Source organism: Antennarius striatus, chromosome 19, assembly GCF_040054535.1.
Source record: "Antennarius striatus isolate MH-2024 chromosome 19, ASM4005453v1, whole genome shotgun sequence".
Classification (NCBI taxonomy): domain Eukaryota; kingdom Metazoa; phylum Chordata; class Actinopteri; order Lophiiformes; family Antennariidae; genus Antennarius; species Antennarius striatus.
The window spans coordinates 15,140,552-15,158,707 of record NC_090794.1 but is presented as its reverse complement, the minus strand read 5'-3'; the positions used below and the strand labels follow the sequence as shown (position 1 = coordinate 15,158,707).

Genomic DNA, 18,156 nt, shown 5'->3' with positions numbered 1-18,156 from the left:
TCCCTGGTGGTCTAGTGGTTAGGATTCGGCGCTCTCACCGCCGCGGCCCGGGTTCGATTCCCGGTCAGGGAACACTTTTTCTATTATGCTTTTCCTTTCGGCTTAACCTTTCAGGGGTTGCGTGCAATTGCGCACCACTCGCACATTCTCAGTGCACAAGAAAATGTACGCAGCGCACAAAATAAAATTCAGTCCAAACGTGTTAAGTAATATCCAATAGATATATAGATAGATAAATATATACTCTATTAATTCCGGAGGAAATTGCGCAAATATTGGACCTAATCTAATTAATTAGACCAATAATATTGTTTTTCTGTGCCATTTTGCGTTGTAACTCAGTGAGTGACAGGTGTCCAGCCAATAATGCGATCTAGTTTACTGACGCTACTCAGCCAATCAGAGCATTGAAGGTCCTGTCTGCGCGCCCTGCTGTACGCGCTTGTGCTGGTCAACTCGTGAACAACTGGAAACGAAGGCAGCGACACATCCACTCACCGACAAAAGTAAAAAAGAAATGCGGTTCTTTTAAGACGGAATGGCTGTCGGAGTTGATGCAAATAGAAGAACAAAAAGTGCAAATGGGTGAGATTTTTTTTCCTTTTTGAGAAAAAGCAAGAAGCAAACAAAGCCATTAACCTGGACAAAGTGTACAACCACGTGAAAAATAAGGTTAAATTTAATTCAGGTCTGTGCATATTCTAATGACATTTATTATTTTTTTATTTTTGGATATTAATCATTAAATGCTGTTTCTACTAGATAAGTTATGGGTAGTAGAAATGCTAATCTTCTTTTCCTTTTGGCTTTTCCCTTCAGATGTCACCACAGCGAATCAATTGCATCCATCTAGCCCTGTCCTTTGCATCCTCTTCTCTCACACCAACTACCTTCATGTCCTCCCTCATTACATCCATAAACCTCCTCTTTGGTCTTCCTCTAGGCCTCCTGCCTGGCAGTTCAAAACTCAGCATCCTTCAACCAATAAATTTACACTCTCTGTCCTCTGGACATGTCCAAACCATCTCAGTCTAGCCTCTCTGACTTTATCTCCAAAACCTCTATAACATGTGCTGTCCCTCTGATGTACTCATTCCTGATCCTATCCTTCCTGGTCACTCCCAAAGACTCCCAAAGAGAACCTCAGCATTTTCATCTCTGCTACCTCCAGCTCTGCCTCCTGTCTTTTCTTCAGTGACACTGTCTCTAACCAAACAACATCACTGGTCTCACCACAGTTTTGTACACATTTCCTTTAATTTTAGCTGAAACTTTTCTATCACACATCACACCTGACACTTTCCTCCACCCGTTCCATCCTGCCTGTCCACACTTCTTCACCTCTTTTCCACACTCTCCATTGCTCTGGACTGTTGACCATAAGTACTTAAAATCCTCCACCTTCTTGATCTCTTCTTCCTCTAACCTCACTCTTCCACTTGGGTCCTTCTCATTCACACACATGTATTCTGTCTTACTGCGGCTAACCTTCATTCCTCTCCTTTTCAGGACAAACTTCCACCTCTCTAGCTTCTCCTCCAACTGTTCCCTGCTCTCACTGCAGATCACAATATCATCTGCAAACATCATAGTCCATGGAGATTCTTGTCTAACCTCGCCTGTCAGCCTGTCCATCACCATAGCGAACAAGAAGGGGCTCAGAGCTGATCCCTGATGCAGTCCCACCTCCACCTTGAACTCCTCTGTCACACCTACAGCACACCTCAACACTGTCTTACAGTCCTCATACATGTCCTGCACTGCTTTAACATAATTCTCTGCCACTCCAGACTTCCTCATTCAATACCACAGTTCCTCTCTGGGCACCCTATCATAAGCTTTCTCCAGATCTACAAAAACACAATGCAGTTCCCTCTGGCCTTCTCTGTACTTCTCTATCAACATCCTCAAAGCAAATACTGCATCTGTAGTACTCTTTTTTGGCATGAAACCATACTGCTGCTCACAAATGTTCACTTCTGCCCTTAGTCTAGCTTCCACTACTCTTTCCCATAACTTCATTGTATGGCTCATCAGCTTTATTCCTCTGTAGTTGCCGCAACTCTGCACATCCTTGTTCTTAAAAATGGGCACCAGCACACTTCTCCACTCCTCAGACATCTTCTCACTATCTAAGATTCTGTTGAACAACCCAGTCAGAAACTCTACCGCCACCTCTCCTAGACACTTCCAAACTTCCACAGGTATATCATCAGGACCGACTGCCTTTCCACTCTTCATCCTCTTCAATGCCCTCCTCACTTCATCCTGACTAATCTTTGCTACATCCTGGTCCACAACAGTCACCTCTTCTAGTCTTTGTTCTCTCTCATTTTCCACGTTCATCAACTCTTCAAAGTACTCTTTCCATCTTCCCATCACACTACTGGCACCTGTCAATAGACTTCCGTCCCTATCCTTAATCACCCTTACCTGCTGCACGTCCTTCCCATCTCTATCACTCTGTCTTGCCAACCAGTATAGATCAGTCTCTCCCTCCTTACTGTCCAACCTAGCATACAAATCATCATAAGCTTCTTGTTTGGCCTTTTCTACCTCTACCTTCACCTTACGCTGCATCTCCCTGTTCTCCTGTCTACTCTCCTCAGTCCTCTCAGTGTCCCACTTTTTCTTAGCTAACCTCTTTCTCTGTATACACTCCTGTACCTCCTCATTCCACCACCAAGTCTCCGTATCCACTTTCATTCCAGATGACATACCAAGTACTCTCCTACCTGTCTCCCTGATCACATTAGCTGTAGTTGTCCAGTCATCTGGAAGCACCTCCTTGCCACCCAGAGCCTGTCTTAACTCCTTCCTAAAAGTCATGCAACATTCTTCCTTTTTTAGCTTCCACTGTTTCGTCTTCTGCTCTGCCTTTGCCCTCTTCATCTTCCTCACCACCAGAGTCATCCTGCAAACCACCACTCTCGCCTACCACTACTTTACAGTCACTGATCTCCACACCGTCTACACAAGACATAGTCTACCTGTTTGCCCCTACCACCACTCTTATAGGTCACCCTATGTTCCTGCCTCTTCTGGAAGAAAGTATTCACTACAGCCATTTCCATCCTTTTTGCAAAGTCAACTACCATCTGTCCTTCTGCATTCCTCTCCTGGATACCAAACCTGCCCATCACTTCCTCATCAACTCTGTTACCTGCACCAACATGTCCATTGAAGTCTGCACCAATGACAACTCTCTCACTTCTAGGTATGCTCTGCATCACTTCATCAAAGTCCAACCAGAATTTCTCCTTCTCCTCTAGCTCACATCCTACCTGTGGAGCATACCCACTAACAACATTGAACATCACACCTTCTATTTCTAGCTTCAGACTCATCACTCTATCCGACACTCTTTTTTACCTCCAGGACATTCCTAACAAACTCCTCCTTCAAGATAACTCCTACTCCATTTCTCTTCCCATCTACACCATGATAGAACAACTTGAACCCTACTCCTAAACTTCTAGCCTTGCTACCTTTCCACCTGGTGTCCTGGACACACAGTATGTCTACCTTCCTCCTCTGCATCATGTCAACCAACTCTCTACCTTTTCCTGGCATAGTTCAAACATTCAACGTCCCTACTCTTACTCCTATACTCTTGGCGGTCCTCTTCTCTTTCTTCGTGCGAACGCACTTTCCTCTTCTCCTTCTTCAACCAACAGTAATCCAATTTCCACCGGCGCCCTGTAGGTCAACAGCGCCGATGGCGGTTGCTGTTAACCCGGGCCTCAACCGATCCGGTATGGAAGTCATAGGTTTGATTTGCATCTTTGATTTGGCAAAATCTTTACGCCGGATGCCCTTCCTGAGGCAACCCTCTGTATTTATCCGGGGTTGGGACCGGCACAATAAGACACTGGCTTGTGTCCTCTTGCGGGTAGTAGAAATGCTAATAAAAAACAGTAATTAGATATTTTACAGACCCAGAGTTACAGGCATTTGCACTGTATCAAAAGCAACAGCATACATCATTCTGCAAAAATGTCAATGTTTTAATGTAAACAAAATGTTGTGACTGAAAGATGTACTGTATATGTGTCCTTTTTTCCAGAACAGGACCCTAAGCCAGGCAACAACTGGAACTCACCTAGGAAAAAGCAGGACTCTACCCATGGCCAAAGCAGGACCTTCACATATAACATACTACACATCTCACGAAGAACAAGATTTGTTTTTCATTTCAAGTGAGCCACATCACTGACCTTAAAAATAAACAAATGAAAAATGCTGCTGTAATTGCATTATTTTAATAAGCCATGTAACTTGCTGAACAGAACCGGTAAAGGGCTGCTCTCTGTCACCAGTTCTGTTCATAATCTTTATGGACAGAATTTCTAGGCGCAGCCTGGATCCGGAGAAAGTCCGGTTTGGGGACCAAAGGATTTCATCTTTGCTGTTTGCAGACGATGTTGTCCTGTTGGCCTCATCAACCCTGGACCTTCAGCGTGCACTGGGACGGTTTGCAGCACTGAGGATCGGCACCTCTAAATCTGAGGCCATGGTTTTTGACCGGAAAAGGGTGGTGTGCCCTCTTCAGGTCGGTGGAGAGTCCTTTTACCAAGTGGAGGAGTTTAAGTATCTTGGGGTCTTGTTCATGACTGAGGAAAGGATGGAACGTGAGATTGACAGACGGAGCAGTGCAGCTTCTGCAGTGATGTAGTCGCTGTATAGGTCTGTCGTGGCGAAGAAGGAGCTGAGTCGCAAGACAAAGTTCTCGATTTCCTGGTCAATCTACGTTCCTACCCTCACCTATGGTTATGAGCTTTGGGTCATGACCGAAAGGACAATATCCCGGATACAAGTGGCTGAAATGAGTTTTCTCCGTAGAGTGGCTGGGCACACCCTTAGAGATAGGGCGAGGAGCTCAGTCACCAGGGAGGAACTCAGAGTAGAGCCGCTGCTCCTCCACCTCGAGTGAAGCCAGCTGAGGTGGCTCGGGCATCTGTTCTGAATGCCTCCTGGACGCCTCCCTGGGGAAGTGTTCCGGGCATGTTCTGTCCTACATGTCCTCCTCCTACCGGGAGGAGACCTTGAGGAAGAACTAGGATACGCTGGAGGGACTATGTCTCTCAGCTGGCCTGGGACCACCTCGGGCTCCCTCCGGAGGAACTGGAGGAGGTGTCTGGGGAGAGGGAAGTATGGGCATTCCTCCTGAGACTGTTGCCCCTGCGACCTGGCCCCAGATAAGCGGTAGATGATGGAGGGATGGATGGATGGATTGATGGAACTTGCCATGATCAAAGGTTTTGAACAAGACTGTGGCCACTTTTGTGTGCCCACATCTGATGTTGCTCACAGTGGTCCTCACTGCGCTCAGGAAGCTTGTGAGTTTGCCCAGACACATGAAAAATTAGAGGGAACATTGGTCCAAACCATCTCAGTCTGGCCTCTCTGATTTTATATCCAAAACCTTTAACATGTGTTGGCCCTCTGATGTACTCGTTTCTGATCCTATCGTTCCTGGCCATTCCCAAAGAGAACCTCAGCTATTCATCTCTGCCACCTCCGGCTCTGTCTCCTGTCTTTTCCTCAGTGACACTGTCTCTAGACTGAACAACCTCGCTGGTTTCACCACAGTTTTCTGCACCTTTCCTTTCATTTTAGCTGAAACCCTTCTATCACACATCACACCTGACACTTTTCTCCACCCGTTCCATCCTGCCTGGACACGCTTCTTCACCTCTTTTCCACACTCTCCATTGCTCTGGACTGTTGACCCTAAAATCCTCCACCTTCTTGATCTCTTCTCCCTCTAACCTCACTCTTCCACTTAGGTCCCTCTCATTGACACACATGTACTCTGTCTTACTGCGGCTAACCTTCATTCCTATCCTTTCCAGGACAAATCTCCAACTCTCTAACTTCTCCAACTGTTCCCTGCTCTCACTACAGATCACAATGTCATCTGTAAACATAGTCCATGGACATTCCTGTCTAACCTCGTCTGTCAGCCTGTCCATCACTTCCACCTACACCTCCACCTTGAACTCCTCTGTCACACCTACAGCACACCTCACCACTGTCTTACAGTCCTCATACATGTCCTGCACCGCTCTAACATACTTCTCTGCCACTCCAGACTTCCTCATACAATACCACAGTTCCTCTCTGGGCACCCTGTCATAAGCTTTCCCCAGATCTACAAAAACACAATGCAGCTCCCTCCGGCCTTCTCTGTACTTCTCTATCAACATCCTCAAAGCAAATACTGCATCTACTCCCCCCGTTAAAACACAATTTTTTTTCTTATATATTATTTTAAGTGTGGACTTGGTAGATAATTAGCTTGCATTAGCTCATCTCATCTGATTAGCTTGCATACCTGTCAGTCAGCCTTTTTTGAAAGCATAAACTGTTGGTGTAAATTTGGGTTTGAAAGAGATGACGTAATGATGTTCAATCACGTACAAACCCACTATGACACAGTGCTCTATAACTAAGGTGTGTCATTTGAGGACACACTCAGAAGAGTCGTTATAAGCTTGAATAGTACTCCACATGCTGACTTGATAACCCACTGGTCGCCTCGGTTCTGTGGTGTTCCTCTGCTGCAGGTGACGGCTGCGTGTGTGTCCGCGTGAACCCCCGCGCTCGATCCGGACACAAAGATGGAAAAAAGGTGAGGAGGTCTCACTCGCGAACAAGTTTAACGAGGAGTGACTGTGTGTGTGTGTCCCGAGAGCAAGAGAGTGAGGGACTGTCGGAGACGATCTTCGGCAGGAGCAACGCCACATCGCCTTCCTGTCCGTTGCTACGGCAACGAACACCAACAATTCCTACAACACAAGAAGCAGAGTATTCATTCATCGTTTCAAGACATCAAAGGTAACAGACTCTCAAAGAATATCATAGAGTAACAGACAATTTAAAAGTCAAGCAGGTCCCGACCATTTGTTGTCCCCGTGACTTCAAAGACTAAGTTTTGGGACCTATTTTTTGCATCTGACCAACAATGACCCAACGACAGATTGTTCAAGGTAGGAATAAATCGCTTTGTTCTCCAGCAGCAAAGAATAGTTTCATTCCGTAGCAACAAACCAAACCATTTAAATAACTTTTGTGTGTGTGTGTGTGTGTGTGTGTGTGTGTGTGTGTGTGTGTGTGTGTGTGTGTGTGTGTGTGTGTGTGTGTGTGTTGTAGTTTTTGAGCAGTATCAAAAATCAAGGATGCAGTTTGTACAAACTGTCGCTGACATGGCATCCCGACCACAAAACGTAGAGATACTTCAACAAGCTGGTGAGAAACAAGCTTGTATCTTTATCTTAAACAAGGGCTTCCGGCGGTCACTCACTCCCCCCTTCCTCCCTGGCAGGTGTGATGTCCCTGCTGCGGCCCCTGATGCTTGACGTGGTCCCCAGCATCCAGCAGACGGCCGCTCTGGCTGTGGGGCGACTGGCTGACCACAGTGATGACCTGGCTGAGGTTGTGGTGAGGGAAGATATCCTGCCCCAGCTGATCCACTCCCTGGCCTCACAAAACGTCAGTTGTGTGTGTGTGTGTGTGTGTGTGTGTGTGTGTGTGTGTGTGTGTGTGTGTGTGTGTGTGTGTGTGTGTGTGTGTGTGTGTGTGGTGGTGGTGGGGGGGTAGTAGCCTGGTGGCCACTGAAAGTGTCCCTTGGCATGAGAGAAACATGGGTTAGTGCAGCCTTATGTGATGAGTTCTTAATCTGACTGATATGGTTTATATAGAGTTAGGGTTAGGGTTTATATTTTATTTGTGACATATGACAAGAAGTCTTAATTACTGTATATCAAACACAGGGGAACAAAATCTTAACTAAAGTAAAAATATACTTGAATTTGCACGTTTCAGACTTCATATTTTATGAGTAGGATATCTAATCACTTGAATTTTTTCGGAACTGAGACTCAGAAATTAAATCAAATTTATACACCAGTTTTAAGTGTGAAGTATTTGACATAAGGAAATTTTGTGTGGAATATATGAATATAGGAATACTGTGTGCCCTCACGCATTCGCGCATCAACGCTCGCGACTTCACCTCATCGTGGATTTTTGGTAGGCAGTCACGTGATACCGTACGCACATGCTATTGGTTGACGGCATTCGGAAGTGTGTTATGTTCTCTGATTCTCAGACTTACATGAGACACAAAAGTGCTATAAACAGCCGATAAGGGTGTGGGGAAAGGTAATACAGATAGAAGGTGGTTTTATTTCAGTATGGGGAGGGTTTATAAACATTTAAATCACAGTAAAAAATAAGATAGTTTGTTGTTCTATCGCGGAATTCATTGAATCGCTTGTGGTTCCTGGAACGCATTAACTGCGAGGAACGAGGGCGCACTTTCTTTGGTGTGATAATCAATTTTCTTCTTGTGAAATCCTGCCGCAGCACAAGTATTGATAAGGTTCAATGAATCAGAAAAAAATGTTCTTAATCAAATATTCTCAATTAAGCTGTTTTTCTGATAAATGAATGACTTTATGTAAGAAAATCCACAGTTCATGAAGGTTAAATGGTTCAGGAAAGACGCCAGCAGATGTTACATTAGTTAAAAGTAATTAATGGGAAATAGCAAGAATAAAATCAATTGTGGTTTGGATTATTTTTAGGGTGGCTAAAACAAAGTCTAATCATGCTGCAGCGTTCCATGATACAACTGGCTAGTGTCTCATCTCCAACAGCCTCATGTTGGTTCCAGTTTTAACGTGGATGCTGATGGTCGATTTGTGTTTGAATGCAGAGGTTCTACAAGAAGGCAGCAGCGTTTGTGCTGCGGGCCGTTGCCAAACACGCCCCTGAGCTGGCCCAGGCTGTGGTGACCTGTGGGGGAGTTGATGCCTTGGTGGTCTGTCTGGAGGAGTTTGACCCCTGGGTGAAGGAGGCTGCTGCCTGGGCTCTAGGCTGCATCGCACGACACAATGCATGTAAGGAAGACACTGACATATCAGCATTTCTATCATTTCCCTCCTTTTGTTTGGTCATTTTTTTGGGATTTGGAGACACATTTTACCTCATCAAATACAGGATTTTTTTCAATTTGTTCAACTTTACATTTTCTACCTTTACATGCTTGTTTTTCTTGCTCCTTTCCATCACTGTGCAGCATTGTCTCAGTCGGTAGTGGACGCGGGAGCTGTCCCACTATTGCTGCTGTGTCTCGGAGAGCCTGAGATAGCCCTCAAACGCATCACAGCTTCCACACTCAGTGATATCTGCAAACACACACCAGAGCTGGCCCAGACTGTGGTGGACAATGGTGCCATTGCACATTTGGCACAGATGATCATGAACCCAGATGTCAAACTCAAGGTTGGCAAATGATCAGATATTATAATTCATAAAACTGCCCTGTGATACTGTAAAAAACAACATTAGTTTAATTCATGTTGTCTTGTGGAAATCTGAGCAGCTGTTTCAATTTAGTTTTTCTTAGCAAAATGTTCATATCAGTTCTTTCATGTGCCCGAAAAGCAAACATTACCATACATTTATAGTGAAATTCCCTTCAACGGTTGCTATGATTGCGAATAATCAATTGCTATTAATTTCCCTTTGGGGATCACAACACTATGTAAAAAAAAAAAATAGTGTCATTAATTAAAACTAGGAGTGGTTATTATTAATAAAATACGTTATTTTTCTATCATATCACTATTATGTTATCACATAACATCACCAAAAGAATAAAAGAACCTATTTTAGTATAACTGTGTAAATAGTTGTATATTAAAATACAACTTCTGTTAGGTTCTGTCATTCAATTTTTTAACAAAACAAAATCCTTAAAATTTTAAGACTTTTTTGGCAACACGTCTAAATGTTGAATACAAACATAATCTGCAGGGAGATTTTGTGAGATTAGTAGCATTAGTCAACAAATCCCCATGAATTAAGGGTAACAGTAGTGCCAGACAAAAGGCAGTGTTACAGAGGAACGCCCAACATGTTTGTGTGTCCCCGTCCAGAGGCAGGTGTTTGCAGCCCTCAGTCAGATCAGCAAACACTCGGTCAACCTGGCGGAGCTGGTGATAGAGGCGGACGTCTTCCCTGCAGCAGTGGCCTGCCTCCGAGATCCAGACGACCACATCAAGAAGAACGTCAGCACCCTGATGAGGGAGGTGGCGAAACACACACCAGAGGTACAGCTAACACACACACACACACACACACACACACACACACACACACACACACACACACACACACACACACACACACACACACACACACACACACACACACACACACACACACACACAGATTTGTATGTCTGGACTTACAGTGTTCGTGTGTCCTTTTTCCCAGCTGTCCCAGGTGATTGTGAGTTGTGGGGGCCTGGCAGCAATGATTGACTTTCTAGGCAACAGTCATGGACACCTGCGGCTGCCAGGGATCATGATGCTGGGATACGTGGCAGCTCACAGTGAGAACCTCGCAATGGCTGTCATTCTTTCTAAGGTGTGTGTGTGTGTGTGTGTGATCATTATTCTCTCCTCTAATTGCTCAACCAATCTCTAAAACCAGGAACATCCACGGAGGTCTAATTGTAGGTCATGTTGCCTGAACTTGTTTCCCTAAGCAATATGTCCTCCCTTCCTGCAGGGGTTGCTCCAGCTGTCCCTGTGTCTGTCTGAGGAGCCTGAACATCACATCAAGGCAGCCACAGCCTGGTCCATTGGCCAGATCGGTCATCACACCCCTGAGCATGCCCATGCCGTGGCCGCAGCTGACCTGCTGCCCAGGCTGCTGGAACTCTACATGGACATCGGCAGCTCAGAGGATCTGCAGGCCAAAGTAAGGACGGTGGGCACTGAGAGTGTTTGTGAGGCCACAGACAAATGAATACTAGCGGGAACCCGTGGAAATTCCACGATAAAACAGTAATATCAGACTTCATACCAAATATATGAAAACAAATGTATTGGTATTATAAACCATGCGCACCCAACATAGTCAAAAATCAATATAACGATGTACAGTAACGACTATCAAATCATCGATTGCACTGGGCGAGCATTGTGAAGCTGTAGATGAATGTTAGCAGGCTGACTGGAGAAAGAAATCTAAATAATTGTGAGATTGGGAAAGGAGCTAACGTTAAAGGAAAAGGCACCTGTCAAAAGAGCAAATGGAAAATAAATTTTAGAGAAGTTATAGTTCCGTTAGCTGACTACATGAACAGAACTGTATGTAGTTACTTAAAGAGCATTTGTGTCAGATGCCCAAGGAGCATTGTGGACACTACATCAATTGTCTCATTCCAAACGGAAACCATAGCTGGACAGACTGTTCGTGCTTGTTTTTTATTTAAAAACAATATTTTTGCCCACTGTGCTAGGTCTTAGGTGATTTCTTTTTTTTTTTGGACAATATTTCCCCTGCTTCAGAAAACACCCGCCTTATATCGCTGTCAAAATTCGCGGCAGAAACCGCACCACTACCTGAATCACGCCATGTCAACACGTAGCCGCATAAGTACGTTGATCAACACGTTTATAAGCAGGACAACTCCGAGAACGAGACCGGGATGTGTTGCCTGCTCGTGAGAGAACTCTGTGACGACCTCCATCACAGAGTTCTCCCACCAGCAGGCAGCTCATCCCGGTCCGACCCAGAACTGGTGTCGATGAGGAATGTGAATGATGAATGAATGAATATATATATAAATTTTATGACTCATAAAGAAAGAAACAGACGAACAAATATCCAACTGTCAAGCATGTTTATCAACGTGTCTTCGACGTGGAGCTGTTATACGTCAGAAAATAGTACCTATTGAAAACGCCGGGTCTGCGTTGTCAATAAACTTCACTTTTTGCCAGCTTTTTCGTCCCGAATATCTGCGTTGTCGTGCGGACGGAAGGCGTAACCACAACAACAACCCCTCGCTGCTCGATGCCTTACGCCACATTGTTTACGTGATTCCTTCTGGCAGATGCACCGTGATTGATTAGGCGCTTGATTTACAGGTAATGGTAATAACACACATATAACTGAGACTGGTAATGGGATTTGGTTTCTCCCTTTGTAAGCAACTATAAAAGAAGTCAGGAAACAGGAACACACCAGTTACAGACTGTGTAAAACATTCTACACTCCAGTTGTGCCATCGGAGAAATTGATTGTGCTTATGCTGTATGTTCATGTTTGAACCCTTTTAGTGCACATTCAGCTGGTTCACTCATGTTCTTTCCAGTGTAAGACGGCTCTGAAGAGCATCCTGCAGAAGTGCACCGACCTGCCCTGTCTGGAGCCCTTCCTGTACGACGCTCCCAGCAACATCCTCAAACATGTCCTCGGCCAGTTTAGTAAGGTGAGTGAGACAAACCAGCAACTACAGATCTGAAATTTGCCCAGCTTTTGAATCTGTTTGTTCATTTTCATGTCTCCTCCTTCTCCCCAAAGGTGTTACCTCATGACAGTAAGGCTCGCCGTCTGTTTGTGACCAGTGGGGGGCTGAAGAAAGTGCAGGAGATCCAGGCTGAGCCCGGCTCAGTTCTCCAGGAACACATCAACAACATCAACAGCTGCTTTCCTGAGGAGATCGTAAGGTGTGTTTCTCTCGCCACTACAAGCTTGTGCAGAACCGTAACCAGTAATCTAGGAGGGTGATTTGCTTGGATAATAGATTAAAATTAAAACTGTGTGAGAGAAAACTCTACAACAAATACAATTGAATGGGTTATACTGTGTTTGTAAAAAGTTTGTTTAGAAAGCAGAATTCACCACCATCTGAATGAATGTTGTTTAAAGGATTTCCCATCTAATTTCATTGTGTGTTTTTTCAGGTATTACTCCCCCGGGTACTCAGAGGCTTTACTGGAGCGGTTGGAAAATTACAAGCCTGCCTGACATCAGACATTAACATAAATTTGTGTCCGCGTGGGTTTTCTCCGGGTTCTCCGGTTTCCTCCCATCTTCAAAACACATTCACCTCAGGTGGATTTGTCAACTGTATGTCCATAGGTGTGTGTGTGTGTGTGTGTGTGTGTGTGTGTGTGTGTGTGTGTGTGTGTGTGTGTGTGTGAGTGTGTGTGTGTGTGTGTGTGTGTGTGTGTGTGTGTGTGTGTGTGTGTGTGTGCGTGCGTGCGTGCGTGTGTGTGAGATTGATTCTTCATCTTGCATGTGGTTCCATGATTTGCTGGCAATGTGTCTGGAACATCTCCCCGTGTGTGTGTGTGTGTGTGTGTGTGTGTGTGTGTGTGTGTGTGTGTGTGTGTGTGTGTGTGTGTGTTTGTGTGTGTGTGTGTGTGTGTGTGTGTGTGTGTGTGTGTGTGTGTGTGGACAAGCGGTACAAAAAATAGATGGATGATGTATTGCTAAAATGCCTACAGCTTTTAATTCCTTTATATTATATTATTATGTAATACAAAAAGTGTATATACCAATATTATTTATCGAGATTTAGAATAAAGACCCTTAATGAAGAAAAATAAAGACAGTTAAGTGTCATTTTGAATTATTTTCCGAACCCTCATTGTTTACAGCAGTTTACACAACCAGTGTGACATGACAGGGAGAGAGGCCAAAAGTCATGTTTAACAAAACACTAACAACCCTGGAAGTGGTGGACGACTAGTGTGCTGTTCAAAGACGGGTGGAATTGAACCTGTGTCAGTTTTTTCTCTCACATTCATGCATTTTTCCTGTTTTCTAACAAACCGACAAGATGTGTACAAATGCGGGATCGACGATCCTTCTTCTGATTGTGCTGGGTTTTGTAGGCGAGTTGTTTGTTGTTGCCGGCTTGTCTCTGCTGGTTCTCCTGACGGATCAATGAGCCTCCTCACGTTGTGGTGGTGATCTGGCTGCAGCCTCCTCTTCCTCCTCTTCCCCCTCCCCCGTTTTCAAAATCCACAATTGATCTTCTTCTTTTCCTTCCGGCTTTTCCCTTCAGGGGTCGCCACAGCAAATCAATTGCCTCCATCTAACCCTGTCTTCTGCGTTCTCTTCTCTCACACCATCTATCTTCATGTCCTCTTTCACTACATCCATAAACCTCCTCTTTGGTCTTCCTCTAGGCCTCCTGCCTGGCAGTTCAAAACTCAGCATCCTTCTACCAATATATTCACAATCTCTCCTCTGGACATGTCCAAACCATCTCAGTCTGGCCTCTCTGACTTTATCTCCAAAACCTCTAAGATGTGCTGTCCCTCTGATGTACTCATTCTTGATCCTATCCTTCCTGGTCACTCCCAAAGAGAACCTCAGCATCTTCATCTCTGCTACCTCCAGCTCTGTCTCCTGTCTTTTCCTCAGTGACACTGTCTCTAGACCAAACAACATCTCTGATCTCACCACAGTTTTGTACACCTTTCCTTTCATTTTAGCTGAAACTTTTCTATCACACATCACACCTGACACTTTTCTCTACCCGCTCCATCCTGCCTGTACACGCTTCTTCACCTCTTTTCCACACTCTCCATTGCTCCGGGCTGTTGACCCTGAGTACTTAAAATCCTCCACCTTCTTGATCTCTTCTCCCTGTAACCTCACTCTTCCACTTGGGTCCCTCTCATTCACACAAATGTACTCTGTTTTACTGCGGCTAACCTTCCTTCCTCTCCTTTCCAGGACAAACCTCCACCTCTCTGTCAGCTTGGTACAGTGTCCACAGAATACAGTATATGAATTAAAGGCAAAGAGAAGCACTGAGAGAAAAGCAAAAATGAAAAAAAAAAACTGCAATACATCTTTCTTTATTCCTAAAACTGTTTATTCAGTGACTACAAGGCTTTAACATTTTGATAAAGCTAAAATATAATTTTACTGGTTTTTCTACCTAATCAGTTTTGATGTTATTAATATTGTTTCGCTTGTGTATTGTACTATTGGCAAAACTCAATCCTTGGGTATGCTTCAGCAAACTCACCCGCTACTGGTGGGTACTGGCTGAGTTTGCTGAAGACATGGGAAACTTCATCACAAACATGTGACTAGCTCTGAGAATGCCTGTGGGTGGAACATGCACCTCTTCAGGTGCATGTTCCTGTTTCAGTCTCTTGGTGGCTCTGAGGTATAACCTCTCTCTATTGTATAGGTCTGTCAAGCATGCAACATGGTATTTGACCTCCTGTGAAATAGCATCACCACCACTGAGTCATGCAAGAAGTTTCCCATCATTTAAAGTTTTTGCACATTCATTTACTCTCATTGAGATTCATTGTCATCATTTGTCTCCTGAGCTCAGAGGGTTGGGCTTCTTTATCACAGATGAAACACATTTGACATTCAAGACTGGCAGACTGCGCAGCTTGGTATGGCATTCCACTTGCTGAGTGCTCTCTGCTGTTCTTTTTTCAGTTTTGTATTGTTCAACATTAGGCGACAACTTTGACGATACCATGCCTTGTTCCTCGTCAGAGTTTGTTCAATTCCAACACCATCATCAAGTCTGGCTGGATCCAGGACAATAGGCATTTGCTCAATTGCATGAAAGGGTGGAATATTAGTTGCAAGCAAAGCGTAGCCATCATGTTACTGTGGTTGTGAACGCTGTGACTTGAGCTCTTCGTTACTATTCTTCTGGCAAAGACCTGCTCCAATCAGTCTGGAATTTTGATGGTCCTGGATCTGTATTTGCCATTTTGCTGAGCAGTAATCAAGGTATCACAGTGATAATTAGCTTTTATTAGTTAGATTTTCTTGGCAGAGTGGTTTAATTAGATTCTCAAGGCAGAGGGGTTATCCTTTTACCAGTTTTCACTCATACACAATAAGGTATGGGATACAACTAGGTTTGAGAATAAAAAAAAATATGACCCACACCTAGCCCAAACGTTTGGTCAGTATAATTTAAGTCCCGTGTGATCTGTACACCTTCCAGTTAAGTCCATTGTAAATTCTGTTGTTATAAAATGTGTCGCTATTCCTTATTTAACCTACAGAGGTCAGGCTACACCCTGTCGAAGCACAAGTCCGTGGGGAACAGGTGGATTGTGGGTGCAGGTGAATTGTGGGTTCAAGAGGATAATAGAAAGCTGGCATGTGTTAAATTTTTGGTCAGCAGAAGAAAAGGATTAACCTCCTCCTATTTTGCAGCTGCAAGTGGGCGAAGTGGTTAGTACAATTTTATTGTGTAACTTTTATTTCAACTTTGTGTCATTTTCTGTACTGTTTGTCATTTCGTGTCTGTTTTGTAGTTCTATGGTGGTGGTGGTGTTAGTGAAGCCATCAATAAACTATAAGCTAACTATGAAGCTATTATTTCGCTAAACCAAACTAATTTCAGCTGACCCTGAACCCCATGCTGTGTTTCACAACAGCGGTGCCACCAGTGTGCCCTGGCTGTGCTTTGACATCAACTCTGTTGACCTAATCTACTCATTCCACGGTAAGTCTCTCACCCCCCCTTACCCCACACATACACACACACAGGACAGGAAGATGCTACACATACTAAACCTCTAACACCAGTGCAACATCATGTATTTTAGCCAAGTCCAATGTAAGATAATGCTGTCATTTAGCAGGATATTAGGATTCTGGGAATGATATATGACACAAGGAAGGAAGTGAGCAAGTTTATGTGTGCAAATCTGGGTTCTGCACAGTAAAAAAAGTATCGCCACAATCTTTGATTTTTAAGTGGGTAACGGGTTTTATCAAAAGAGCAACCCCCAAAGAGTATCCCTATGAATTTTGGTGCTTGTATCCGGAAGTGAACGATTCTCTTGTAATTTGCACTTTATCTGCCTCACTAGCAGAGGGCTAGTTATTTGAGCAGTACAGAGGTATAAGTAAAACATATTGTAGCTTGTGGCCACACTGTGGCCTGGTTGTTGGAAATCGGAGGCCATGGAGTTGTGTCAGGGTTCCTTCATAAATCTTCTTCTTCTTTTCCTTTCGGCTTTTCCCTTCAGGGGTCGCCACAGCGAATCAATTTCCTCCATCTAGCCCTGTCCTTTGAATCCTCTTCACTCACACCAACTATCTTCATGTCTTCCCTCATTACATCCATAAACCTCCTCTTTGGTCTTCCTCTAGGTCTCCTGCCTGGCGGTTCAAAACTCAGCATCCTTCTACCAATATATTCACTATCTCTCCTCTGGACATGTCCAAACCATCTCAGTCTGGCCTCTCTGACTTTATCTCCAAAACCTCTAACACGTGCTGTCCCTCTGATGTACTCATTCCTGATCCTATCAGTCACCTCTTCTAGTCTTTGTTCTCTCTCATTTTCCACGTTCATCAACTCTTCAAAGTACTCTTTCCATCTTCCCATCACACTACTGGCACCTGTCAATAGACTTCCATCCCTATCCTTAATCACCCTAACCTGCTGCACGTCCTTCCCATCTCTGTCTCTCTGTCTTGCCAACCTGTATAGATCAGTCTCTCCCTCCTTACTGTCCAATCTAGCATACAAGTCATCAAAAGCTTCTGTTTGGCCTTTGCTACCTCTACCTTCACCTTACGCTGCATCTCCCTGTACTCCTGTCTACTCTCCTCAGTCCTCTCAGTGTCCCACTTCTTCTTAGCTAACCTCTTTCTCTGTATGCACTCCTGTACCTCCTCATTCCACCACCAAGTCTCCTTATCTACTTTCCTTCCAGATGACACACCAAGTACTCTCCTACCAGTCTCCCTGATCACATTAGCTGTAGTTGTCCAGTCATCTGGAAGCACCTCCTGACCACCCAGAGCCTGTCTTAACTCCTTCCTAAAAGTCATGCAACACTCTTCCTTTTTCAGCTTCCACCATTTCGTCTTCTGCTCTGCCTTTGCCCTCTTCATCTTCCTCACCACCAGAGTCATCCTACACACCACCATCCTATGCTGTTTGGCTACACTCTCACCTACCACTACTTTACAGTCACTGATCTCCTTCAGGTTACACCGTCTACACAAGATGTAGTCTACCTGTGTGCTCCTACCGCCACTCTTATAGGTCACTCTATGTTCCTGCCTCTTCTGGAAGAAAGTATTCACTACAGCCATTTCCACCCTTTTTGCAAAGTCAACTACCATCTGTCCTTCTGCGTTCCTCTCCTGGATACCAAACCTGCCCATCACATCCTCATCCCCTCTGTTTCCTGCACTGTTTCCTGCACCAACATGTCCATTGAAGTCTGCTCCAATGACAACTCTATCACTTCTAGGCAAGCTCTGCATCACTTCATCAAAGTCCGACCAGAATTTCTCCTTCTCCTCCAGCTCACATCCTACCTGTGG

At 44.6% G+C, this 18,156-nt stretch overlaps 1 protein-coding gene and 1 non-coding gene across 3 annotated transcripts; both read left to right on the top strand.

The window, feature by feature from the left end:
- trnae-cuc (transfer RNA glutamic acid (anticodon CUC)) lies at positions 1–72 on the top strand. The gene has a single exon. It is a non-coding gene; the product is annotated as a tRNA-Glu (tRNA).
- Positions 73–6,584: 6,512 nt separating this feature from the next.
- LOC137613635 (sperm-associated antigen 6-like) lies at positions 6,585–13,011 on the top strand. 2 transcript variants are annotated; one of them, XM_068343010.1, is made up of 11 exons: positions 6,585–6,840; positions 7,156–7,251; positions 7,328–7,494; positions 8,723–8,906; positions 9,086–9,291; positions 9,948–10,121; positions 10,288–10,440; positions 10,585–10,776; positions 12,179–12,295; positions 12,388–12,533; positions 12,771–13,011. In XM_068343010.1, the coding sequence occupies exons 2-11, from the start codon at positions 7,182–7,184 to the stop codon at positions 12,832–12,834; spliced, it is 1,473 nt and encodes a 490-aa protein (XP_068199111.1). In that variant the 5' UTR covers positions 6,585–6,840; positions 7,156–7,181; the 3' UTR covers positions 12,835–13,011. The 2 variants fall into 2 exon arrangements, with proteins under 2 accessions (XP_068199111.1, XP_068199110.1); XM_068343009.1 differs by having other exon boundaries at positions 6,585–6,992.
- The last annotated feature ends 5,145 nt before the right edge of the window (positions 13,012–18,156 follow it).

Excerpts from the sequence above, each read along its gene's own strand:
- LOC137613635 (XM_068343009.1), top strand. The coding sequence starts at position 6,968 with ATGACCCAACGACAGATTGTTCAAG. Across the intron at positions 6,993-7,155 it reads CCAACGACAGATTGTTCAAG|TTTTTGAGCAGTATCAAAAA; the intron begins GTAGGAATAAAT and ends TGTGTGTTGTAG. Across the intron at positions 10,777-12,178 it reads CAGAGGATCTGCAGGCCAAA|TGTAAGACGGCTCTGAAGAG; the intron begins GTAAGGACGGTG and ends TGTTCTTTCCAG.